At 29.8% G+C, this 12,929-nt stretch overlaps 1 protein-coding gene across 15 annotated transcripts in view; it reads right to left on the reverse strand.

Annotated features, from left to right (window-relative positions):
• Positions 1 to 12,929, reverse strand: part of kcc (solute carrier family 12 member kcc) — a 221,266-nt gene that overhangs the window by 13,375 nt on the left and 194,962 nt on the right. For all 15 annotated transcript variants that reach the window (XM_080164712.1, XM_080164708.1, XM_080164711.1 and 12 more), the window contains 6 exons: positions 11,729 to 11,775; positions 11,178 to 11,254; positions 8,642 to 8,755; positions 6,692 to 6,770; positions 4,619 to 4,695; positions 2,290 to 2,391 (listed from right to left, as the gene is read on the reverse strand). In XM_080164712.1, coding sequence (XP_080020838.1) covers positions 2,290 to 2,391; positions 4,619 to 4,695; positions 6,692 to 6,770; positions 8,642 to 8,755; positions 11,178 to 11,254; positions 11,729 to 11,775 — 496 coding nt within the window. The remainder of the gene's footprint in view (positions 1 to 2,289; positions 2,392 to 4,618; positions 4,696 to 6,691; positions 6,771 to 8,641; positions 8,756 to 11,177; positions 11,255 to 11,728; positions 11,776 to 12,929) is intronic.

A 12,929-nucleotide genomic window follows, 5' to 3' on the forward strand; every position in this document is an offset into this window, starting at 1 on the left:
TAAAAATTATTTTGAGTGAAAGATTTTATTTTAATTCAAAGCCTGAATTTAATTTAACATCCTTTTCATAACCAAATATTAGATAAAACATTATAAAGTCCTATCACCTACACTTAGAACTAAATTAAAGTAAGACGTGGTAAATACATTTGAAATCTTGAAAAAAATCCTATTAAGTCCAAAATATCTGGACTAATACATAAAGACTAAATAAATATTGAAATTGGAACTTTTATACTTATTATTTTTTTAATAAAAGAAATGCATTGTTTTAGATTGTAATAGTACATAATATCTGCCAACTGGCAACCATGCTGGACAGACATTCCAAGAGGTGTAAAATTTGGTTTGGCAAGAATATTGATAGTAAAAACCATCAATCAGAAAATATTGGCTCAGCAGTCCAGGCCGTGTTTTTCTACCGTGATTGCTTTACAATCTATTATCTTTTAACAATATTATTCTGTAAAGAATTTATGATCTTTGTCAAAAATGTTACCGTAAAAACTCCACATATTTTATCTATTTTTTTAATCAAAATATCATTAAAGGCTGTAAATATGAATTTACTCTTACATAATGTTTTATTTGATTTATAATTGATTTTATTTAATAAATAAAAAACAACAGTTATTTGATGTCATTTATTGATTTATCAAGAATCTTTTTCTAATAATAATATAATTTAATTATAGTATCTATAATGTTATAATTGAGAAATATTTGTATCATCACTGAGTTACTGATTCATTTGATGAACAGATTAATGTGAGTTGTGGATAATTATGATATGAGGCCCACCACAAGATATCCTGCTTTGTATATCTGGCATCTGAAACATTGGGGTTCAACCCACCAAAAGAGCTCTTGCTAAGCAGAGTCATTGAACAATATTGTAAGAGCTTAGGCAGATTAAGAAAATAATAATATACATGAAAACATCTTAATCATAAACTATAAGGTATAATAATTGGTTATTCCATTTCAATAAATATTTTTTTAGTAGTTTTTATGTGTAAATGATTTCTAGCATTCTATATTGTAAATGGGTTTGGAAGTACCTGCCAAACATTCTACACACTATTTTTCTGTGTAAATATGTTTGGAAGGGTGAGTCCTGAGTGAAGAGAAGATAAACCATAATTTATCAAATTCCGAGCAGGGATATATTCTCAGTATTTAACAGTATGGATATCAAGGAATTGTTGTGTACTAAAGCAGTAAACATAGTTATCAAAATTATATGTCATATTCATGATAAAAACCAGCTAAATTCTTCTAAAACAATACAAAAGTAGCTTTCTTCATAGAATAGTACAAATACTTAATTTACTAAAAAGGAGATGGATAGCATAGTTTGAAAAGGCTGATATATTTTTGAAATATTTGTATACAAAAAATGAAAATATGGTTCTTACCTATTACAGTAAAAGTGAGTTTTTGTTAAGAAATCTTTTGAAAAAATGTACTTGAAAGAATACAGAAAGAATAGTCACTTAATTTTACAGTAGACAATTCATCACCCACTCTATTCAACTATTCATCATTCAAAATATTAATATTGAAAATATTTACAAATATTCTAAAGGACACATGAATATTTAGACTTCTTAACATTTTTAAATTACTTTTCATTATAACAAATATGAAATGTTTTAGATTAATTTATAGTTCTTTGCTTTTAACAAGTTTCATATTAATAAGATGATTCTTGCAATCCTAAGATAATACTAGTGTAGAATAGTTTAGCTTTTAAATTTCTTTCAGATTTAAAAGTACATGTTTTTTTAACATTTTTGTTTCTCTTAATATTTCAATTGGTACTTATGCATTATGCTAAGGCTTGAACTAAAATATTTTTTCAATATTCCACATGGTTGGACAATGCATGTTTAAATATTCAAATAGAAAAGTTTTTGTACAAGATTTATGTAGCTGGTGAGAGTATGTCTTGGAATTTTTATGTATTTTCATGTTTAGTTTAGATAATTAGGGAAGAAAAGAACTAACTATTTATGTACTTTAGACTTAATCAAAGTGTTTGACAGTGTTCAATAATCATTTTTTTACTCAATTATCACATTTGATACTCTTAGGAGAAGGGTATTCTCTTCTTTACCTACATCAATTTTTTAAATGAACTATTAATATCAGTGGCTGCTCCTCTTACATATAGAGGCTCTGTATTTGAAGTGTAGGTAAGAGCAAAAAAAAAAACTTAAAACAATCTAAAAACTTTATATTAAACAATATAGCCTAAAACCACTTCAGGACATGTGTGAATCTTACCTGAGTTGATACAAGAATGTTTTCAAATCCTTCTTCATCTGGATAGAGTTATCCTCAACCTGGGCAACTGTGAAGATACGCAAGTTACATTTTCTCCAGGTCCTACAAACAAAAACAGGTTTTTAACTAAGACCCTTTAAATTGCATCAGTTTTAACTGAAAGTCCTTTGATTTGTTGCGTACAGGGATCTAAAGGGATAAGACAATGACCGATAAATTGGTGTATATCCCCAATGATGATACACAAAAATACCCCTTCTGTAGATTACAATTTGTGGTTGAAAAGTTTGAACACTCAACTGAAATGAATCAACCAATCAAATTTCACTAAAATCTCCAAAGTTGTTGAGCCAACGAACAAGAAAAACTTTAGGGACTAGAGCAATTAATAGCCCATTATCCCCTCTCTTTACGAGTTCCATAAGAAAAAAAACTTCAGGGCCGATGACCAGGGAGTAAGGGAGGGGACAATGGGCAGTTAATTCAATTTTATAGTTGTGACCCTTTAAGGTTGAAAACCCAGATATTTCCAGATAAAACAAGTATTTGCAATATAGCAACCTTTAGTGGAAATTTTTGACTTTTTGAATTGTTTTTAATTTGAAATGCACCATTCTTAAACTGATGCTATACCACAAGCCTTTGATTCTAGAGATCAAAACCCTTGCTTACCAATTCGTTTCCATAATTGTTATTATTAAAACTTCGGAAAATTAAGGAAACAGACCATTTTACTTTTACAACTTCTTTTACCCAAATTTTTTTATTGTATTTATTAAAAAGCTTAGGCATGAAAAAGCCTTTAAATAATTATATTACAAAACTTACTAAAACAATTACCTTCCTACAGAACTTTTAACTCAAGTTATTTCATTTAACGAAATAAAAATGAGATACCTTGCGTCAAAATTTCATACTACATAAATAAAATAGTTGAGAACATAAGTACATCTTAATTTTAAAAATCTTAAGGTTTAAGTAACATATCTTAGGATAACTGGTAGCTGCGCTCCTAGCATCCAGGACAGAAAAATAAAATAACACCATCTTGAGATTTTAATGATAAACAAACCTTGAACAACTCAGGACTTCGTGAATTTTCCCTAAAATTTTGAAATTAATCGGATCATTAATTACAGAAATATTAAGCTAAAGACAAAAAACTTTTGCCTTTACATTAAATCAATAAGAAACATCTAACATGTCTAAAGTAACGAAAAGAGCTAATCGTTACGGACGTACAAATGTGCGGGACCTAATTATAGGAAAGCTTTGCTCATAATAACTAATAATCTTAATATAATTTCTTTCTACAACGAACTAATCGGAATGAATTAACATTAAACAAGAATTAGATATAAAAAATGTAATGATTCAATTTATAAAATAATTTTCAAAATCAAAATATTCTGTCTGCTTGTTATTGTTTATCTTTTTGTTGACGCGCTAGTTTGCCGCGAGATTATGCATGATTTTGCGTGACGTCATTCATAATTGGTCCCCAAGATTGGTTAGAAACTGCTAAATTCTTGCATGTTCCCTTTAAGCCAGTCCCCAAAGTCTAAGACTCCTAAAAATTGAATATTCGATCCATTGTCCCCTCCCTTACTCCCTGGCCGATGACACTTTGTTTATCTTTATTATTATAATACAAAAATATTGTTCTAGTGATGAAAAGTTTTAATGTTCTTTATACGTGATTGTCTGCAAAATACATTTTTTATTCTTAAAGGTTATAAATTATTTGTCAAGGCCTTGGATACAATTAAGCTTACCCCCTAATTCATATGTTTAAACTCAGCATTGGTAGCTTTTAAGCATTAGAAAAAAAGAAGACTAAGTCAATTTTCTTATATCCAATTTTGAAGTAAAAACCCCATGGCGGCTGGTAGAAGACAACATACCTTACAGAATACTTAATATTTCTTTCCACATTTTCTTACACAAAAAAAATAACAACAAAACAATAGTTACATGAATTTATACAAAAAACAAAGCTACTCTATAATTCCAAATGTTTGACTGTGTAATTGTTAGGGAGAAACGTGATTTCTAGGCTTCTATTCAAAATAGATGACTAAAATTTCATGTCTACTATTCCATCATGATGAAGCACATGTGGTCAGATTGCTTTTAAGCAGTTTTGTAACTGCTTAACAACCGATATCCTTGATATTTTTAGTCCGATTTTAAAAAATTTGGCCCCCCAACGACATCTGAAATTCACGTGTAGGTTTCGTGATTTTTTCCTAAATAATTTCGTTGTGGGTGTAAGCTGAATATAAGTACCCAAAGTTTTTATTCCATGTCTGTTAAAATATGAATGTACCTGTGCTGTTTCAGAAGGAAGGGGAGCAACATAAGGAGACCACCATCGTGAACAATCCACCAAATATCAATATTGCCCTGAATTAAACATAAAAATAAGTCAACCTAACTCGTGAACTATCCAATTAAAAAAAATATTAAAATGATCTTTTCCATGAAATGTCCTCAAAAAAAATGAATCTAAAAACACACTCAGGCATCATCACACAAAACACTCACAAAACTTGTAGCTATGTTATAATACTCAAATTTTGTTGTTGAATAAGAAAATTATTTAATTCAAATTAAAAATGTACAAACTAATCCCTGTATTTTTAATGTAATAAAAAAAGAAACTGAAAAAAATACATTCAAGCAATATTAAGCTTTACAACAATCTTGCACGTTTAAAAAGGGGGTTTTAACAGATATTTATGTTTCTATACCCTTTTTTTTAAATTAGTGCACTATTCATTTATAGGAAAGTTAAAACCAACCCCTAAGACTTTAGTTAATAAGGGAGATAGTACAATACAGGAAGCTACTAGTAGTTTTCTTACTTTTAGTGACTTCTTTCCACCTTCCTAATAAAAACATAAATAACTTAATTTTATGGGAACATTTTATGTAGAAGGAATAGTTGTATGAAATTTTTGCTTGATTCAAAACAAATTATAATCTTTTATGTAAAACAAATTAAAATTAAATGCAATTTTGGGTTTAATGAAAATTCTATTGATTATAATTTCAGATAGTATCAATTACAAGAAAACCAATGCATTGTTATTTCTTCAGCCATAAAATCCTGTAAGGAATAGCTGAGATGTTTTCTGTAAAAAAATTATTCCAAATGACTAAAACTATTGATTTATGCTTTACAGTGTATCTATAGGTATTTAGGCAGAGCTTAGGAGTGAAGCAAATAGTAAAGTAATGCCTCATTCAAATAGAAGAATAAAGCATATATGCAAAAGGAGAAAAAATTAGAACTGTAGGTTTAAAAACTAAACATTTATTATACAAAAGTCAAATAGCTTCTTGACATAGCACTGATGAGTAAACAAAAAGGTTGAACTTTTTATAGGCCTTTTTTTCAGGGTGGTTCTATACAGCAATAATGGGGTCAAAAACTCATTCTTAAACTTTTTAAAAAGATTTTTAGAAAAAAATTGTAAGTTATGTCTTAAAAAGCTTTTTATATAGCATGTTATTGGGTTTTAATAAATTAAAAATTGGGCTAAAAAACACTGGGACATAACAAAAAGAGAACTAGCTATTAATTTATGTCTGTACTGATTATTCAAAAACCAAGTTCCTAGCCCGCAACCCTCAAAATTATTCTTTAATCTTGCTTTGCCCCACTGTACATTGGACGGGAGAAAATACTGAGATAGGGTTTTTATAGAAAATGCCGCGTCTTTTGGACATTTTTTAGACATGTAGAACAAGCGCGGCATTCGCGAAATCTAAACAGAGTATACAACTATTTATTTAATTTTTTCGCTTTTGTTGGTACAGCCTTCATAAAAGAAAACAAATTATCTTAAATCAATTTTTGCTGCATATTAATTAATACATCTTTTTAGAGCTGTATTAGACATTATACAAATGGCTAAAATAATAATTTTAAAATTTAGAATTCTTAAGTAGTATACTCTGTTGAAATCCTATCGTCTTCGTTCAATAAATCAACGTATAAAAAATGTCGAAAACACGCGGCATTTTTTTAAAACCCCATCTCTGGCCTTATATGTTTAAATTAACAAAACTACATGGAATTATCCATTTCTTTTTATTTTCGAAATGTATTTTTAACTTATATAAAGAAAATTTTAACATTAAAAATACATATTTTGCACTATAGGGATTACAAAGTTTTACGAATAAAATACTATAAAAAATCCACGTCATATATTTAGTTTATTTCTAGAAAATTTTATATTTTTAAATCCTTTTTTACATCAATTATTTTGAATGTTTAACATAGTCATTAACTTTACGCGTATTTTATTTGATTTTGTTTAAAATACTCCAGCTCCAACCTCCAAGTTAAAACTTCGCGCCATTTTTTTATATTATATTAAAGTCGTCTTACCTTAACAGAGTCGCCAGTATCGGGATATCTTTGCACGCCTTTGGGGACCAACAGGGCCATCTTGCCGTTAGCTGCAGCTCTAAAAAAGTTTTAGGATTAGTTTAATTATCTTTTTCTTGGGCGCGCATTAAAAACTTGATTTTAAAATAACTGATTAATATCCGGTGGATTAGAACCAGTTCTTAGCCATACCAAAAAACTATGTCTAGCAACGTTTCATATCCAGTACAATCATAAGATTAAAACCATTTTTTTTAAGCCCGTGCTATTTTATATCCGCGGAAAGCTGTTTATAGTATGATGCGAGAAATAACTATTCCAATATTACATCAACTCTCGTTGGGGGATTTCTATTTACTATCTTTATATATTGAATGCATTCTCTATACAAGTTTTAATGAGATAATTAATTGCTTTTATGTTAGTAAAAAGTATTACCAAAAAGCTAAGCCAGAAAAAGTATTTTCTATTATAAAAGCTAAAGGTACAGCAAAATGTTTTACGCGGTGTTCATCTACATTTGTTGACGTTCGTTTGTCTGTTCATCTTATTTATTGAGCTTTGTTATAATATATGTTGTCATTTTTGTTATCTTTGAGATCCCGAAAATTATTAAAACCGGGGTTGTGTAAAATAGGTAATTTTTGACTTATTACAATTGATTTCTTTAGGCACAAAATAAGATTTGTATTGTAAGGTAGGAACCCTTCTTTGTCTGCAAATATTTGTATGAAATCAAAGCAACCCCCCCTGATGTACTTAACAGATACATTAATGTCCCCAGATGTACACAGATAGATTGTATATATGTCCTATTTTATCTCTTCAGATATCCCCTTAGATACTTCTTAAATACAATAGAATTCTTTAGAATGTCTAACACAAGAGGAGATAAGTTCTGCTTGCTATTTTTTATTATTTTAAGAAACAAACTACTAATTAAATTTCATTGTTTTTCCGTTTTTTTGTCTGTTCATCTGTCCTCAACGTAATAAATGTTTTTTTTACTAAGCTGCTTTTAGAGGTTGACTGCTAAAGGTTTAAGGAAAATCCCCCTGAACAATAAGCATCTAAGTCTACACCTCAATTTGCCTTTTATCAATTTACTAAAAGTTTTGATGTGTGATATGTTTTTCCTGTGATGATTTTAGTGACCCTTGGGCCTATTCTCAATCACCCCTTTTGTAAGAAAATCCTTTAAAATCGTCATAGGCTTATGAAATTGAAATAACGAACATAAAAGGAAAAATAGATCTTTTTGTAGATGTGTACTTTAACTTTGTTAGTCATTAAACATCAATCTATGTTTATAATAAATCTATTGTCAAGGAAACCAATTTCCAATACAGAAATGTTCACACGAATACAAAATATATTTAGAACTATGGAGGATAAGACAATGGAAGATTATTATTGCTTCCTATGTTTCTTACCGAAAAGTAGTCGGGGCATTAATTTATCTTCTAAGAGCCTAGCCCTGCATTTTTAAACAATACAATGATTACTACAAAACTTATTAATGGATTTGATGCTTAAATCAATACTTATAGCATTCAAAAATAAACACTTGTCTTAAAGATCTTAAAGAAATTGCTAGTCTTAAAAATGTCTTTATAAGGTGGTTTTAGGTTATTTTCCTGACCTCCCACTCCCCTAGAAGCTAGGAAGGAAGTAACTAGTACACTATATCCAACCGAGGAGGGAGGGGACATCAAACTGTAAATTACACTGGTACCCAAAGTTTTATAACAAAAAAATCTTATTCTTTAGCACAAAAACTTTTTTATTGAATTTGATCAGATGATTAGATTCCAAAAAAATAGTGTTCAAACTTTTTACTTAATAATAACTATCTAAAGATGGGGGAATTTGTTTGTCATCATTGGGAATGTATATCCATTTACCGTCCGTTGTCTTATCCCTTCAGATCGCTGACATCCAAGCCCATACCTGATAGAGTTTACAAAAACTTGGGTACCATTCTCCTCCTTCTTTCTCCACGAGTTTGGCCAGCCGACAATTACTGTGTTGGGCTTCATACCTCCAAGACCGCTAGTCTGAATCCTAAAAAAAATAAACATTTTGTTAACTATTTTATTCACTTTTAGCATGCTATTATCTTTAAAAGTGCCTTCCCTCAATGTAATTGTCGAGCCCTGAAAACCCCTCTTGTCACAGTTTTGAAAAAATTGAAAATATGTGGATGGTTACTTTTTCCTCTATGCCTGACCCATGCGAGGTATGTAACTGCGGTATCCTAACCCTGCGGGCTATCAAGTACCCAATATAACCTTACCTACCCTGGACTAAAGTAATAAACATAAGAGGTAATTTTGTTTATCATAACGTGGGAGTTATCGCCAATTTTACGTCTATTGTCCTGGATTTAGATTGTCTAATTTTTATGAATAAAACCTGGATGAGAAATGGAATTGACCTAAAGTTAAAAATAGAACTTGCCTAGAATTATAACTAACGAGGCAGGTGATTATTTTTAGTAGCGTAGCTACTCTTTAACTTTGGTATGTCCGTCCGTCATTCACCACCACAAATAAGAAAAACTTAATCTAGATTATGCATATTTGCAAACATTATAGGTAAGGTAACACTATTTTTTTATTCAATCTTATTTATGCTTTAGCATTTTTTTGAGAGATACTAATGATTTTTACAAAATAAATTGGAGGATTTTTTCAAAATGTTTTTGGAGATTTATCAAAATATGAATTTTTTTAAATGCTTATTTTGAACAGCTATATTCTTCAGTTTCTTCAGAAGATGGTATTTTCTGTGGATGCATTTGAAGAAAATTTCATTGCGTTTATTAAGAATAGATTCTTTTTCTGAATATAAGATTGCAACTTTTTCCATAAGACACAGTTGGCTATTATTAAAACCATGTATAAAGATTTTCTATTTTACACTACATTACAGTTTGCTATGATATTACTATAATAAATATTAATTGCTGGATATAGTTGCGCTGTTAGTAATCGTAATTGTCCTTGTTGTACAGATATTTCGTGTGCAAAGTAATTTAAAACAAAAGTGGCATCAGTATTTATAGTTTACAACCCATAAACTTATTATTGACACTTGTACAGTGTGTACAATCATCTCAAATTCAAATTTGCAATTGAGAAACATTATTTTATTACTTTACAAGCGGCTTCGCCCCCAGCCTCTAGGGGCTTTGCCACAAGAGATGGTAAAAAAAGTGTAAGGTGAAATTTGTAAGGACCAAGGAAATCTTCTACAAAGGAAATATTCCACAAAGGAAATCTTCTACAACGGAAATCTTCCACAAAGGGAATCTTCTACAAAGGACCAAGGATATTTCTTACAAAAAAATGGTTTTTTTTGTTTTTGTTTTTTGGGGGGTTATGGGTGTACCACCCCCCAAGAAAGTAGCTCAAAACCACCACAGGAACAATAGGTATATACCCTGAAGAGTAGAATCCGATCGGTTCAGTGGTTACCGAAATCTTAAGGGACAGACGGACAGACATCAAGCTACTTTGTATTATAGATATGTTAATATAAGAATAATCTGTAATTATCATCAGAACCTCTTATGAAAGTGTAGGGCAAAATAATTTTTCCTAAGACGATATATATCTGTACATTTTTAAGAAATAAATCTAAAAGACCTAATTTAGACAGCAACTTAGCAGCACTAGCGTCATAACTATAGTTGCTTAAAATATTAAGTTACTATACAAAAGAAGGATAGAATGATTTTTTAATAAAAAGAACAGTAAATTGTTGTAAAGAAAGAATAAAAAATAACTAGGGTCTTACTAAAACAAAGAGGGAGGTCATTTTCTAGTAAATCCCGTAAAGGTGTGTGTTATAAGGCCTAAAAATAGTAGAAGAACGATAAGGTGCTCTATATATTTGTATTCCCTATTGAATAGAACAATAGGGAAATTTTTTTTTTTTTTTGATAACCGTACCTGGAATATCTTTAAAAAATACGAAATTTCTATCAAACGCTTTGTTTGGCTCAAACTGACAAAAATTAAAAAAAATATAATTATAATAATAATGTTTTCTTTAGGTACAAGGTAAAGGTTAAGAACAATCTATACCATTAAACAAAGGAAGAATCCATTCTTTACAGGTTGATTTATTATAATTATATTTTTTTTTAAATTTTTGTCAGTTTGAGCCAAACAAAGCGTTTAATAGAAATTTCTTATTTTTTAAAGATATTCCAGGTACGGTTATCAAAAAAAAATAAAAAAAATTCTTCCCTATTGTTCTATTCAATAGGGAATACAAATATATAGAGCACCTTATCGTTCTACTACTATTTTTAGGCCTTGTAACACACACCTTTACGGGATTTACTAGAAAATGACCTCCCTCTTTTTAACATACTCATGCAGAAATATAGTGCAAGATAACGTTTATGTTTGTGTACGGACAGACGGACAGATGCTATTTATAGAGTAGCTGTGCTTCTTAAGATATATATACTTACAGATGAGAAATTCCTTCGCTAATATCCTCAGTTACAACAACCTCTGGAAATCCTTTTACTTGTTCTGTGTTGATCACCTAGAAGCACAAAAATAAGATTATAGTTACCCAATAGACCGATTTTGTACTTTAAGTTTAAGAAGGACAAGGGCAATTAACTTAATGATTCTGAAATTAATACCTATCTTCAAAAAATCCAAAAAATAACAAATATTTTAATTAATATTTGGTTTTTAGAATCTCTTTGTTTCGTACAAAAAGCAATTACCTAATTCTTGTTAAAATAATTTGGAAATCCAATATGTACTATTGGACCAGGACAATACATTGCTATCGTAATATTAATCTATTAGCTATCAAAATTATATTAAACGAGTAGATAACTTTTTTACCCATAAGACATTTTGACAATAAATGAAAAAAAGTATTTTGACACGGGTGTGAAGGAAGTTAGATTTCTCGTAATTGGGTGAGATGATGATTAACATTCCAAACAAATTTTGCATATTGAAACATAGTATGAATAAAACATTGCTCAAAATAGTGATATACCTGTTTCAAACTTAGCCTAGCTGCCTGAGCCTCTCCGTACATCTTACCTAAAATAAATATGTATTTAGTTTTAGTTGTTACAGGAATCACAAGCACCTTCATTACCTTATTACCTAATTAGGGCAGGAATTTTCTTCGATTTCAAGTGAACATCTAGAGAACCCAAGGGCATCATCTGCTTGTAACGGGATGCAATACTAACGCACCACTGGTGGATATTAGGTTAAGTAACATCCAACAGACAACCATCCCTTTTATTGAATGACTTTTGTCTGAGAAGTCCTAACTGTGCATGGTAATGAGTTGCGCCTGTTTATGGGCCAAGGCATTCCCCCTACTCTAACTAAACTAACCTATATCGTTATGATTTTATTTACATTATTAACAATGCAACTTTTAATGTACCTATTATAATTTTCAAGGCTTGTTTCATTAAAAAATATCAGCAAATGTAAGCAGGATAATTGTAGGAATTTGCAGAATAACTCTAATTCTTTAACAGCCCTTAACCAAACGAATTGCGGCCAGCTGAACATCGAAATTTTAATACTAAATCAATTCAGATATCTCTTATAGTAAAAAATGTTTTAATTAGTAACAACTTGACTAAAGCATAGTGTTTAATTTTTTTTTCAATGACTATAAAACTTCTATAATAAAGTTTTGCTTATTCGATGGCTCAACAACTTAGGGGACTGTTATTAAAGTTTGATTGGTTGGTTCATTAAATTAAGTGTCCAAACGTTTCAACCACTTATTGTAATCTACAGAAGGGGTAATTTTTAGTATCATCATTGGGGATGTACATCACTGTCTTATCCCTTAGATCTCTGAATTTCTTGACAAATAGGGCCAAGGATAAAATAATCAAAATAAATAAAAGCATAATTGATTTTTAAAAAAAATATCCCTATTGCGACAAAATAATAATAATGATAAAAAAGTTGTCTTTTTTATTAGAGGGTGGGATATTTCTTTATGATTTTGAGACTTATAACAGGTTAATTTATTTGGAGAAAGACTTTTCCAGTATGACTTCGAAGCAAATTTATATCCGCTGCTGGATTAGAACCGGTTTTCAGCCATACTGAAAAATCATGTATAGAGATACTAACAATCTTATAAGTTAGACTTAGACAATTCGATGACTGAAACTAAGTTATTCTATTAAAACGTGTCAAGAAATTTGAATTTATTCAAT

This window comes from Acartia tonsa, chromosome 6 (assembly GCF_053477335.1).
Source record: "Acartia tonsa isolate MP-2025a chromosome 6, ASM5347733v1, whole genome shotgun sequence".
Taxonomy (NCBI): Eukaryota; Metazoa; Arthropoda; class Copepoda; order Calanoida; family Acartiidae; genus Acartia; species Acartia tonsa.